Source organism: Tenebrio molitor, chromosome 6 (genome assembly GCF_963966145.1).
Source record: "Tenebrio molitor chromosome 6, icTenMoli1.1, whole genome shotgun sequence".
Classification (NCBI taxonomy): Eukaryota; Metazoa; Arthropoda; class Insecta; order Coleoptera; family Tenebrionidae; genus Tenebrio; species Tenebrio molitor.
The window spans coordinates 3219612-3234613 of NC_091051.1; the positions used below are offsets into that span (position 1 = coordinate 3219612).

Genomic DNA, 15002 nt, shown 5'->3' on the forward strand with positions numbered 1-15002 from the left:
TTTTTTCAATTTTTCAACACTGCTTAATTTAGCTAAACCGGCAGCACCAACTTTCAGTTCTGAATTTCAACAGTAGCTTTTGTAACGGGTGTTCAAAAAGTTGCATGTTTGTAGTTGACTATTACAGTTTGGAACTGTTTGGTGTTACTTAGCCTACGTAATCTAAAATCAGACTTACAAATATGAACAAAACGTTAACTGTGTTATAACAAACATACGTTCAAATATGCACAAACCGACTAATTTTTGAACGCAAGTTATTTAGTTCCAAGATAAATTTTTTAGAAAACACAACAAAATTTCGACAACTGTAGAAAAATCATTATTACTCATAGATTTTGTAGAAATAAATTCGGTTAGTGGCATTTAATAATTATTAAAAAAATGAAATATAAGCAATAAAAAGAAATTTGTTTATTATTATCAATATTTATTCTTTGTTATGCCAATTTGGCCGATCTTTTATCTTTAAGATCAATCTGACTTTCTTTATTTTATTTTGTTATTTTTGCAGTTTTAAAAATTTGTTGCAAATTACTTGGACAAAATTTTAGAAACGCTATTTTTCCACGTTGTATTTTAACATTTTTCCCTACCAATAATTTCCGTCACCTTGGCCCAACACCTATCTTTTCCAAAATAGGTAGGTATGTTCGAAAGAAGAAAAAAAATGCAGAAAACTCTCTTTCCCTTAAATTAAATATTCTTAACCATATCTGTGCGACATTGTATTTTCCTTTGAGCGGTCTTTTATGCAGTAAATGCAGTCAAAGGAGCCGATTTTTTTTTTCCTAAAAAACTTCTCTCTTTCGGTCTTTGTTGTGCGCACTGTAGACATTCGTTTATTGATTAACTGATAAAAATATTTATAAAAGGATTAGCGAATAATTAATACCATATGCAGAGTACAGTGCTTGTCACAATAAACATCCGCAAACAATTTTACCAAATCGTAAAAGGTCGGGCCGCCCACGTTCATTTCTTTTTTGTTTCTTTGAGTGGAGTGCTGCATCCTTCTATACTATTATTTCACACATGTAAATTTTTTATTTCTTCTTAAAATATTTTTATTATGTCTCCCAACATTACGCAAATAATTTTTTCTTCAATTTTATTACCAACTTTTTATTTAATATTTGACTTGCGTACCAAAATATTTGTCGTCTTCAGTTAAACCCAGACGCTCCATATTTAACACATAAATATACGACTTCTCTCTCAAACAACAATAATGGTAAATTATTAAACCGACAAAGCAGATACGGTGTAAAAAGCAAACAAAAGTGTAACACAACACAAAGAACTTTTTTTAAAACTTTTTAAACGTCTCCTTTTCCTCCGATTGTCGTCGCAATTAAAACAAATAATATCCAGGTATTTGTACAACCCTGCGAAATCCACCCCTAGAAATCGATAAAAATATTATGATTATGCAACCAAAATATCGCACAGGTAATAAAGGTAAACAATTCCACCTCGTCGCATCACCGTGACGGCCTTTCCGCTCTGGATCGTTTCACTCGTGCGCCGGTGCTGCCCCCTGTGAGCGGGTAGACGCTGCAGATTCCTGTAACGAGTCGGACAGGGTTGCCTAACCCGTGGAGTCCGTCCCTTAGTGCTAACCAACGAGGGGTGCAGTTCAGAGTGCGACGATAACAGTGCACGAAGAATAATTGTGAAAAGGTGATTGTTTGAAACGGCACCGGTGCGGAATGAAACTCGAAATTCAATATTGTAATAGATTTAATTTTAATACACACTGAAATGGGAGTTCAGTATAGGAACACGATTATATTAAGTGTAGTGCAGCCCATACGAACACCGTAGTGCTACAGCCATATCGTTGAAATAAATAAAAATATTCGAAATAACATATTGTTAACATTAATAGTACAGTTACATTGAATCGAATCCGGCGAATACTACAAGAACAGACCCTGGTCCACTGTTATTACTAGTATTGCGTTAGAAAATTGGGGGAGGGGGTCGCCGGTGGGGCGACCCCGTACGGGGATTGTTGGGGAACGCGGATATGCTCCTACGGATTGATCTGACCCTGAATTAAACCTAAGACGACCCTGTAGACGCACAGGGGCAAATTTGTCGATTCGCTAACACCAACATGAAGAGTAACTCTGAAAAACATGTATCTATACAATGATAATACTATACATTAAGTGTAAATAATTTAATGAGAGACATTTGTACAGTACAGTGGGTCTAGTACACGGCAATAAATACTGTTTATGTACAGTCAAGGCTACTGGCCATCAGAAATGATATGATCGGGAATGTACAGTGGGCCCGAGACGGCCTGAAGCGGCGCCCCTCACGCTATCCGGGGCCCTCAGTCTCAAACAACAACCTACCTAGTTATTACAAATATACATGGATCAATAAACTCAATAATCAATAATAATTACGAAAGTTAAACATTGCTTTGGTATCGGTTACATCGAGGCGCCGAGCCGGCCCTTCCCGGGGAAGGGCCGCCTCGTCTGCTATACAAAACTAGAACAGGGCCAGTCCGCCGGGAGACCCCGTGGGGATCTCCCCGCGGCCGCTCCGTCGCTGATCACAATTCCTGCGAGTCCGGGGACTAGTACGTGAGACTGGGAGGCGGCGGGGGTAGCCTGATGCCGCCCCACGGAAAGAGTCATGTAGCCTCCTTGGAGGCGATGCTCGCCGAGGAGTCCTCGTCGCCGGACAGCATCGGCATCGTCGACAGGAGATGGGCCTTGCCCTGGTTGACGACGCACTTACGCATGTGCTTCTCGAGCGTCGACGGCACCGAGAACGGCATCTCGCAGAACCGGCACCGGTAGACGTCCTTCCCGATCCGGCCGTGGGTCTTCATGTGCCTGGTCAGCTTCGAACTTTGCGCACACGCGTACGAACACAACTCGCACTTGTACGGCTTCTCGCCGGTGTGGGAGCGCCGGTGGACAGTCAGATTCGAACAGTTCTTGAACACTTTCCCGCAGAACTCGCAGGTGTCGTTGCGTCTGCTCGTCTCTTTTTTGATGAGGGGGTTGGGGAGGAGGGCGCTGGGGCCGGCGAGGCCCTTGGCCTCGCGGGGGAGCCCCGGCAGCCACCAGTCGTTGCGCTCCAGGTCCAGCTTGAGCCGCTTCGAGGCCTCGTACGAGTCGTTGAAGGGCGGGAAGAGGGGCAGCGGCTGCGGGGGCGGCACCGGCAGCAAGCTCTTGGCGAACTCGTCGCGCAGCTTCAGCTGGTTCGTCAGGCTGGTGCTGTTGTTGTTGTCGCGGTCTTTGCTGGCGAGCTGCAGCTTCAACGCAGAGTTGGACTCCTGGAGGGCCTGCTTGTACGCCTCGCTGTACTGCGCTATGTTACTCAGGCCGAACTTGTCCATCAGCTCCCCCACCAGGGAAGCCGATTGGTTGGCGTTTTTTGGCGGCAGCTGAGACGGCACGCTCAAGTCTTCCGCTTCCTCCTCTTCCAGCTCGTCTTCTTCTTCCTCTTCCTCGTCGACTTCGTCGTCGTCTTCGCTCTCGTCTCCGTCCAAGGTCTCGACGGATCCGGCGTTGCTGGTGCGGTCCTCCGGGGTTCGATGTATCTTCATGTGTCGTTTCAATTTGGAGCTTTGGGCGCAAGCGTGGTCGCACACCGTGCACTTGTAGGGTAACTCCCCCGTGTGGGTCCTCCTGTGGGCCTCCAGGTTGTTCTGGTAGCGGAACTTTTTGCCGCAGTAGTCGCACGCGTGCACCGCCTCCACCGAGTTGGAGTTTCTCGGCGATCCCGGTTTGCCCGGGGGCGTGGAGGCGGAGCGCGGCGTCGTGGTCAGTTGTTGCGCGGCGTCGTCTTTAGCGGGTGGCGACGTACTGGTGGCTCTGCTGCCGCCGCTGCTGCTGTTGTTGTTGTTATTGTTATTATTGCTGTTGGTGCTGCTGCCGCTTATGTTGTTGGGGATGGTGGTGGGCGGCAGCTGCGAGGGCGAGGGACTTGCGAAGGGCGGTGAGTGCTTCCGCGGAGACGGCGAGCTCGCCTGAGCCGCTCCCGGGCTGGTAGTACCAGCGAGTTGCCTCAACCGCTGCGAGTAAAAATCCAGTTGCGGTTCGAGTGAGAGGGGTTGGTTGGGGGTGCTGCGCTCCCGCGAGGAAACGCCGGAGGCCGAGGGGGCGCGCTCCGCGGGGGACGGGAAGCTGGCGTGGGGCGGCGGGACACCCTGGGCGGCCACCGCGGCCGCCGCCGCCGCCAGGTTGAGGCCGTGGTGTCGGAATTGTTCGCTAACTAGTTGATCGATGCGATAGTGGTGCTCCGGTCGGAACAGCGGAGCGGGAGGAACTGGACCGTGGTTCAGCGGCGGCAGCGGCAGCCGGAGGAGGCCTCCGACGCCGAAGGGGTTGTGCAGGTCCGGCGGCGGCAAGAGGTGGTGGCGCATGCTGGGTGGGGGCGGCGGCCCGCCGCCCGAACTGCAACCCGACGAACTGCTGCTGGCGCTGCTCGAGCTGTGGTTGTTGTTTTTGCTCGTGGGGGAGCTCTCGATGTAGATTTTGATTCCGTGGGAGTGTTGGACGTGCTGGACGAGCCGCCAGGCCGAGTGGAGGCGGGCCTTGCACGTGCAGCACACGTAGTTGCTCGGCTCTGGAACAAAGAAAATCGATTGTATTTTTGTGATTTTTGCGGGAAAAATCGCTCGTGGCGGTCGCCGCTGCAGCAGCTTGTCGGGGGCGGTCGGGGGCGCGGGACGGAAAGCAATTTCGGTGTCCATATCGCAGCGGTGGCGATCTGCATGCGGCCGCATGTTGGCGCGCCATTACCGCCCCCGCCGCGACAAAATAATAATACAGTGAAAATCGGAATGAAAAATTGCTCGGACATTTACGTTGGGAATTCTCGGCGAGGGTGTGCCGTACGTGCCCCGACTGGAAAGCGGTCCCGGTCCGATCCTGGCGCTCCTCAGACAACGACGAGGAAGCACGGATAACTGAACACATCTCTGCCGAGGTCAGACTTGAGACGGCGGAAGTAATATCATAATGAGGGGCACGGTGCGATCGGACCGAAATCGCTTCTTCTCCAGGTTAGTCCATTGTTCTGGGGCCGCAATTTAGCGAAATCGATTCGCTTAAACGGTGTCCCGCTCCGGCCGGACGTCGCGGAAACGGAAATAGTGGCGGCTTCCGGTTTGCGACACGGCTCCGGGCGACATCCTCTCCCGGATTTTTTCGCCGCCTCGCCGATCCACGACCGATAATTAAGGCCGTAATAAGATAGCCCGACATAAATAATGACATGCAGCCACGTTCGAATGGAAACTAAATGAAAAGGCGCGCGTGTAAGAATAACCATACAATGTAACATTAGCATGCACCATGCCATTCCTAGTACATACAAACTGGAGATATCGAAAAATTCAAAATTGTTGTTACGTCATCGCAAATAAACACGCTACACGACTCGATAAATCCGAAGAATACACACACGCACAACCTGGCCTGTCGACGAGGATGCTGTTTTTTACCGGTGTCATCGCAGGTCGGATTTCACCCAGCTTTCGAACACGAGCCTTGAAAATAATTTATTCCGCCACTTTTCAAAAGACACTTCGTCGCAGCAACACTTGCAAAATTTTTCGGGTCTCTAAAAATGTGACTTGTTGAAGATGTTGTCTTGATCATCCCTCGGGAAGGTTCTTCAGAGGGTCACTTAGTCGTGTGGCGGGATTACCTGTGCGTGCACGTCCACGCGTCGGGAGCAGTTCTGACGGTCGCGTGTTGGACCTCTCCGGTGCACGCGAATTAATTACCCCCCCATCGCACCCTTCCCTATCTTGTCCACGTTCCGTCGACAAAAAAGATGCACCCGATGGAGATGAACAGATAGGAACCGGTAGGACGCGTGTCCGACGTAAAGCCGTACCTGATAAAAGTACCCTCTCCGTCCCATTAATCGTTCTTTTTTCTCCTGCGGGTCGGGGTTTTATTGCCGCCTCCTGCGTGTGCTGTTAAATGAGTCCGCACCGGTGTACGTATAAGACGGCGGTCGTAAATCCCGTCGTCGCCGAGAGGACCATCCGTCATAAGCCCCAATAGATTATTTCCTTAATGCGGCGATAAGGCCGAAATGACCGCGATATTCAAATTTTTAAGCTCCGTTTCTTTGTGCGCTGTCCAAAAGCCGTATCACGTATTCAATGCGGGGCTACTTTTATTCGCACCCCCATCGGCGGCGAGCCGCTCGTCCACCCTTTCGCCCTTTTGTGCGACGAGCCCGATACTTTGCCGCTAGCCTAGCCGGTGGGTGACTTTAAAGATCTGGCAAGATGTTTCCAGGGACCGCCGCCCCACTTCCCTCTCGAACCCTTCGCGATAAATAATCGCGAGTTCGTGGAGTCCTTTGTGCTCAGTTCGCGGCCACATTTTAAACGTATGCAAATGCGACTAAGCCTTCTGCGATGACCGTGACTGGAATCAAGGATCCCGCAGGCCCCACCTCGCTCAACCAAAATACCCGAAAAGAAAAATCGATTATTTTTACTTACTGGACACGCTGTAGACAAGAACCCATCCCGATGAATGTCCCTTAATTTTCAAAAATTCCGCAAAACCGAGCAACAAATACATTCACAGTTTTTTTAGAAGTTGATTCTGTAGATTTATATTATAAAAGGCCTCCAACAAAAAATGTACAGTGTATTTTTCTTTAAAAAAAAGAATTAAACAAAAGCATATCTTTAAAACTTGTGTTTTATTCAATTTAGAATGGATTAAAAAAGTTTGTAGAAGTTGATTTTACCTCTTCATTTTCTGTAAGATTTCGATGTCAAGAAGATATTGCAGATCCTAAACACCACACTTAGTTTTCTTTGTTCTTTTAAAAAACAGAAGCAAAAATACTGTAAAAACCCTAGCTTTGAAAAATGTTACGTCAATCAACCAACAAACCTTTTGGTGTTTTAGAAGTTGATTTAGTCTACACTTGAAATTGGGAAAATATTCTAATGACGATTTTAATTGTCGTTTTCTTTTGTTTTCTCTAACCCGAAATTTAGTCTTCAACATCTTAACGGCAATGACTTTAGAAGTTGATTCTTACAAAATGTTGGTGTGCTTTAGTTTATTTTCCTTGACAATTAAAAAAAAATTCAATGTTTATCTGGCATTAGATTCCACCCATAATGGATAAAAAAAATTTTTAGAAGTTGATTTTATATCTTCACTTTTTGCAAGGCACTCATCTTTCTTTGTTCTCTTTAAAAACCCAAGAAAGAACCATGTAAAACCTCTGGCTTGGAAAATGCATTGTTAATCAACCAACAAATATGTTGAAAATATTTTAGAAGTTGATTTTCTGTATACCTAAAATTTGGAAAAGATTCTTCTAAAGTTGATGATTTTAGTTGTTCTTTATTTTATCTAACAACCCGAATTTTAGTCTTCAGAGATTTTGTCTTAACGACAGTGAGTTTAGAAGTTGATTCTCAATCACAAAATACATAATATTCACTTTGTCTAACAAAGATTTTGTAGAATATTGAATGCTTCGGTCACTCATTTATTTTTTCAATTACGATGTTTGACCTAGTGGACACGCTGTAGGTAGATAAGAACCCATCCAAATGTATGTTCCTTAATTTTCGAAAATTCCGTCACGATCGAGCAACAAATCCATTCATAGTGTTTTTAGAAGTTGATTCTGTATAATAATTATAAGTAAAAGAAAAGGCCTTACATCAAATCCGACAAAAAATGTACAGTGTACTTTTCTTTCTTTTCTCTGATAACTTAAACGAAAAATTAATCAAAAGTTTATCTTTAAAACTGGTGTTTTACTCAATTTAGAATCGATCAACAAAGATTTTAGAAGTTGATGTTACCTCTTCATTTTTTGTTAGACTTCGATGTCAAGAAGATATTGCAGATCCTAAACACCAAACTTAGTTTTCTTTGTTCTTTTAAAAACCAGAAGTAAAAATACCGTAAAAATGAAAAATGTTACTTTAATCAACCAACAACCCTGTTGATGTTTTAGAAGTTGATTTAGTCTACACTTGAAATTGGGATGATGATTTTAATTGTCGTTTTCTTTTGTTTTCTCTAACCCGAAATTTAGTCTTCAACATCTTAACGACAGTGACTTTTGAAGTTGATTCTTACAAAATTTTGTTGTGCTTTAGTTTATTTTCCTTGACAATTAAAAAACAAATCCAGGTTTATCTGGCATTAGATTTCACCTATAATGGATCAGAACATTTTTTAGAAGTTGATTTTATATCTTCACATTTTGCAAGGCACTCATTTTTCTTTGTTCATTTTTAAAACCCAAGAAAGAATGCTGTAAAAACTCTAGCTTGGAAAATGTATTGTTAATCAACCAACAAATATGTTGAAAATGTTTTAGAAGTTGATTTTCTGTACACTTGAAATTTGGAAAAGATTCTTCTAAAGTTGATGATTTTAGTTGTTCTTTGTTTTATCTAAGAACCCGAATTTTAGTCTTCAGAGATTTTGTCTTAGTGACAGTGAATTTAGAAGTTGATTCTCAATCACAAAATACGTCTAACAAAAATTTTGTAGATATTGAATCTTCGGTCACTCTTTTTTTTTTTTTGCTTACGATGATTGACCTAGTGGCCACGCTGTAGACAAGAACCCACCCCAGGTGAACATCCCCTTGAGGTAATCACCACTGCGGTGCAAATTTTAATTAGCAATTATTAATATGGATGCATCAGAGTCCTGCACCCACCCTCCTGTTTTTGTCCTGGCAATCAATCGATGTTACGCATCGTGGGGGTTGCAAACCATTGTCCAGCGCCTAACCCTTGCCATGTGTCACCCTTGCATCTCATCTAATAGACTCGGTGGAGCGTACTCAAAATTTAAACTTCTTCAGCCCCGAGGGTCATCATAATCGCGACATATGCGCGTTTTTCTCTCCGAAAAAAAATTCGTTTCCACTCTTGTCCTGTCGATCCTCTCCCGCTTATTAAATATTCCCGTTGACGGTCGGGGTGTTGCGAGAATGACAGTTTGTTAATTTAAACGCTGCGAGTTGAAGACATTTGACACCGACGCCGTAAGAAATGCGATTTGGTTACAACGCGTCAAAATATTGTCTTACGTCGAGCCGCAGGCACCAGACTAAATCGATTTATCGAGTACCATTACGCCACGAATCACGGGCATGGTACCGTCGACTGTTTTGGGCGCGTCCAACGCGGAACCCGTGCGTCATGCTTGTGACCCAAGAAGTAGGACTCGCTGTTACGACACTCTTAAACAACAAACCGTAAATTAAAGCGGATTATTCGCGGATTTTTATGGACAGGGAGGGACTAGGCAGATTAATAGTTCGTGTTCTACACGACATCCGATGCAAATGCGACCGTAAAACGCCAATTAAAGTTTTTAAGTGCCGGCCGAGATGTAAACAAGTCGCAAATGTCACTCGTGGCGCGTCACGTGACCCAGTCGGACCAACGACGGACGGGTCCGCCCTCGACGGCTGTCGGTGCCCTCATGTGCACCGAGCGGCACACACGATGGGGATAACGAGAGCAGGCACACGGTGGTCAGGGCCGACCTGTGACCCCTCGTCATTAAACGCTTTACAAGTCTGAGATAAACACACCAATAATGCACTTGCTCGCCATCAGGACGCGGTGATGGGCCAATAAAACATCTCTAATAACCGCTTCGGGTCCGAGACGAGTGCGCTGCCGTAATTGTTTCGGCGATAATTGCGTACAGTTGGCCAACCTGTCGACCGGTAGGTCAAACAGCGCCCCAATTACGTTCAGCGTTGAGGAGCACGTCGGAGTTTCACCCCCCGGCGGCGTCGAAACTCTTTTAATAAAACAAAGAGATCGCGCCGCCCGAGGCGTCTGTCAGAAAGTTGTTTCGTATTTATTAAAAAGTAAATCTCAATTTTGATTGATTTACAGCCTATCGATAACATTTGCGACGCTGTGGCGAAATTCATAATCGTGTATTGTGTTTCCCTTTTCTAAATTTAATATCGGGGTGAATTTGAGACTAAAATAAAAACCGTGATCATGGTGTGTGATTGCGGTGGGCGACGCCACCGCGGGAATACTGATGAGGGGTGGTTTTCCAAAATGCAGTCGAGGCGGAAATTTCGAAACGAATTATTAAGGCAATAAATTCAAAACGGCGAGTCGACAGGCGAAAAATTTTAATATTCAGTTGGCGCGGCATTCAGGCCGGACTATTGCCCCCTAGAAGTATTTTTTGATTGACAGAAGATCTAAATGTGAGCGTTCGGCTTAAGATGTAGTTAGTTCAGTGACGTCGTAATTCGCGATTGTAATTCTGCTGGACGCGGCACACCTGGTGCACTTCCGGTTTGTGCGGAAGTGCCATTAAACGGTCGTGTCTGATCAAGATGTGTCACGCCGACAATGGGTGGGTGTCCAACCCATTTCTCGTACTCACCACTGTGTGTCGTGTTGGACTCGGCGTCGGCGAACTCCGTCCTCGACTTCTTGCACTGGCTGCTCTCCTCGGTGGTGTCCATGCGTTCCTGCTTGATGTCGGGCTTGATATCCTCGCCGTCCTCCAGACTGGAGGAGGTGAGCGGCGAGGCCGAGGCCCTCCGCTTGGGGGTGGACGAGGCGGCGCCGTCGACGCAGAGATCCCCAGGTGCGGGCAGCCTGGGTGAGGCGGGCGGCGGCGTATGCACCCGACTCCCCGACCCCTTCTTGCCGGAGATGGGGGCGGAGATGCTCGGCCGCCGCGTGTTTATGGTGGAGAGGGGCAGCGCCCCGTCCTCGTTGTCCCGCTCCCTGTCGGCGGCGGCGAAGCATTGTCCGAAGTTCTCTTTGTTGCACGAGGCGACTTTGTGCTGGATGAAGCGCACGATGTCGGAGAGGGCGAACGGCTTCTGGCACACGCCGCAGGTCAGGATGTCCTGGTGGCCGTCGGGGCCGGCTCCCTCTGCGTCTGCTGCAACAAAACGCCAGGATCAGCTTTGGCTCCTCTCTTATTTTTGACCCGATCGATTTCTGTAAACAGCTGCGGTCCAGGCCGCCCCCCGACGCGACCGGGTGTCGTAATGACACTCGACAAGCGGGGCGGCAACCCCTTCGCCCCCCTAATAACGAACCCCTGCGGGGATTAGCAATCACCACGATCCATATTTTTAATTGTCCGTCTTGACGGGGCGTCTTGTTTGCCGGAGCATTGTTGACAACTTCCCACAATGCACCAACGATCAAAATAAAAATCTAAACGACCGTTTTAATTAAGGAAGTATTGCCAACCGCAAAAACAACACACGTTAAGGTTTCTATGCCCCACAGATAATTATATTATTGTTATTGGCCATTCGTCGGTAAGACTTTGCAGCGCAAATAGGCTAATTGCCTCGTTTAATTTATGGCAAAGGCGAGTTTTGACAATTCATTAGCGCCTAAGTGCCGACGCGAACGCAAATAAAGTGACGTCATCGATGTCAACGCAGAGATTAAGACCTCACGGAAGCTGACCGGAACCCGGAGGAATTCAGAACTAACACAGCTCATAATATGCGCGTTCAAATGAAATCTTGGACTGGGAAGGCGTTGGAAACCATCAATTGTTGTGCTTTTTTAAAGCGTAGATTAATTGGAGCATGTTGACAACTAACCTAAAATTTTGAATCTTAAAGTCTTTCTTTTTTTCTTTCTTTGCAATGTTTTACAGTAAAAATAGAATAACTTACCGATTCCTATTCTCGAAGCAAATATCTAAGGGCACTCTTTGTTGAAAACAAACGTGTTCAATTATGTCCGAATTAAACGTAAACAAATGTCATTCTTGTCAAACAGCGGGAAATTCAAACTTTACACTGTTCTAAACGCTTTAATTTAAAATAAACCTCTCTCACCCCATTTCTGACGTCAACTTAAAAAAAAATTCAAGACAACTCATTACTATTATTGTCATCATGTGACCACCACTGACCTGTCAACCCTATTTGTTTTTTTAATTCCATAATGTTGGTAGTTTCTTGAGCTCGAGCCATTACCGAAAGAATTGCACTTTCGCCGGCCGTGACATCTACTTTCTTTTTAAATTCGAGTTTGAACAGAAATGGGACTGTTTAGCGGCTGGGACAGGATCAAACGCGTGAAAATAAACGGTCGTAGATAATTGGAGTGGTTTAAAAATAAGTCCCAACGTGTCAGTGTCTGTTTCTGGGAAAGTGTCGGTTCGTTTCGGTTGGGACAGGATAATCGGTGTCCTTTTTTCGTCCAACCGTGTCCGGCTCGGCTACCCCTTGCACTGACCACTCCCCGAAGTGACCAATAAGGGTGCGCGAAGGGTTCACACGTATTATTGTAGGCACGTCACCCTTTTTATTGGTGGACGGTGGTCAGCCGGAGTGGCAACCCTTGGAAGTCGTGCGATCCAATCTCGTCTCAATTTGGAATCAATCTCGATAGCGGTATCTAACAATGACAGATATAGATATAAAATTGGCTATTTTCTCGTCTATTACTGGACCAATATATATTGTAATGTATTCTATTGGGTCGTGATAAGGAATCGCGATGTTGCGTGACGCATCGAAATCGCATGATTAAAAGTGCTGTAATGACGGAGTTTTTCTTGGAGGTGGTGCGGCCGCCCCCAGGGCCGGAGCGTGTCCTCTAATTGAATTTGTGAATTACGTCGGGTTAGTCGATCCGGCCATTGGATTATCTGTTTCGCCGTTATGTGACAAGGTGGCCCCAAATGCGATTACTGACCAGCTCGTGGCGCCGTCAAAACGCGGGAAATCTCGTTATCGGGCTCGGGGCGTCGCGACGCTGCTTATTTGACACTTCTTCGGTGATGCCCAACAGTGCGTTCCGACGTCGGTATTGTTTCGGCGTTGATCAATATTTCCTCTTAACTCGAAGGAGCTGCGAGAACAAAAACCGCCCTTTTTGGGGTTCGGACAATGGCGAGGCTGAGACGCGTCCGTTGTTTGGACCATTGTAGTGGTCCGTGTGCTCACTACGCACCTGGACATTTCTGTTCGGTGGTGGAATGGCCGACGAAGGGTTGGTGGTTAATTTTCTGTGCTGTTTGGAAGCAACACACAAAGAACGCGACCAGACGCCGATCAATTGCTGGACTGTTGCGCCAAGATATATACGCGGTGGAGTGGAAAAGGACACCCTCACGATCTCCATTCCAAAAATACAGAAAGCAAACGTGAAAAAAAAATCTTTTCTATTAATAAACTGGTTAAAGGCTAATCCATCATAATGCGAATGAGTGCTTCCGTTTTTGTTCTTTTTGAGTTAACGATTTTCTATTCTTCATTTTATAAAAAAATATTTTTGAAAAATGAAAGAATTGTGAATCTCGCTTGTCGTCCTTACATAAGCCGTAAAAATCTTAAATATAATAACAATGCGGTCATGGTTTCGCTCAATATCACTTTTTGGACATTTTTGACAGTTTTTTCTAAATTGATTTTATTTTTTTAATTATTTTCGTAGACTAAAACAAAAAGCTACATAGCGGGTGCATCTAAAACGATTCTTTCGTCTCTTCTGGATTCTTCGTAATTGCCGACAAGTCATTTTTGATTTTCAAAAATTTTGGTAAAAATAAACATTTTTGAAAAGTTCCAATTTGATATTATTATCCTCAAACTGTAACAACCTTTTTAGAGCATTGCTAATGGTTTCGCAGTTTCCTTTAATGTCATTTATTTTGTTTTTAATTATGATTTTGTTTATTTTGCACGATTTTTTATAAATAAAATAAGTTTTATACATATATTGCGTATAGAGGGTACAATTTTTTTAATTGCTTTTAGTCCTACGTTGTCCTACAACCTCGTAGGTAAAATTTCGTCACATTTTGAAAATACACCCTTGTGTATCATATTTTATAAAATGTACACCAATGCGGTTTCCTTGTTTTAAAGCATATTTCCAAGAGGTTACTTCGCATTTATTTAAAATGTTGTGAGACAACGTAGAAGACTAAAAGCAGTTAAAAAAATTGTACCTCAAAAATTAAATGTCATTTTATTTTTTGACATTGAATTTTTTAAATATTTTTTCCGAGTTCTACATGAAGTCAGTTAGCTCGTGGTTAAAATTTTGCCGTGCATTTCAGGGACACCCTGTATATCCGTAAACTATAAAACAAAATGGTAGAGTTAATCCTGATTCACTGAGTGCTTGTAGAATATTTTTTCTTATCTTCTAGATGTTTTGCAAACAAGAAAACCGTTTGATTTTGAACATTTTTGAGTAATACATCCATAGATTTTTAAAAATATGAAAATATTTTGAAATTGACATGTTACTGCCCCGTAGAATAATTTCATTAAGAGTTTCTGATGAATTTTCTTTGCTATAGGTACTGTTTTAATATTTTCAGTTTACATATTTTTGAAGCAAATTATTGATTCGAAAAATGTCAATTTGGACTCGATTCGGTGATTCTTTTCTTATTTGTAAAAAAAATCCAAAACTGTAATTTGGAACTTGTCAGCAAAAAGCTCTAGAATCTTTGATGATTATAAACATTTCTGAAAGAATTTGAATGATTGTTTTTACTTAACCTGTAAAAAGGGCAATCAGCAATAAATGCCAATGACTTATTTTTTGACAGACTGTTAAATTTTTCTTTAATAACTGAAATCAACGTTATTAATTATTAGCATTATTATTGGGAACAGGATATTCCTTTTCAAAAACAAATACCTATCTACAATTTCAAAAATTATTTGAATCAAATTAATTAACAGAATCGATCACAAAAATATTTAGTCACCGAAGTTGAGATTTTTTCGAATGTTCCAAAATATACAGGGTCGCACCTAAAATAAACGGTAATTGTACTCAAAACGTATCGGTTCCTGCGACGTGTTAATAAAGCGAACGTTGTTGGTGAATCACAGTGTATATGTTAGAATTTTCGCGATGAAGAAACAAACGGAGAGATGTGGAAACGCGTCGGACATTAAAATATGACATTAACAACCGATTGGGAAGCGTTTAAAACACTTCGTTGTGTTCATCCGTCGTG

The 15002-nt window shown here is 44.2% G+C and overlaps 1 protein-coding gene across 4 annotated transcripts in view; it reads right to left on the reverse strand.

Moving 5' to 3' along the window:
* Window positions 1-1725: 1725 nt before the first annotated feature.
* Cph (Chronophage) overlaps window positions 1726-15002 on the reverse strand; it is a 32773-nt gene continuing 19496 nt past the window's right edge. For 2 of the 4 annotated variants that reach the window (XM_069049910.1, XM_069049908.1), the window contains exons 2-3: window positions 10419-10925; window positions 1726-4602 (exon numbers count right to left, since the gene is read on the reverse strand). In XM_069049910.1, coding sequence (XP_068906011.1) covers window positions 2657-4602; window positions 10419-10925 — 2453 coding nt within the window. In that variant the 3' untranslated portion in view covers window positions 1726-2656. Of the gene's footprint in view, window positions 4603-10418; window positions 10929-15002 lie in introns of all 4 variants that reach the window. The other 2 variants (XM_069049909.1, XM_069049906.1) reach the window with 1 other exon arrangement.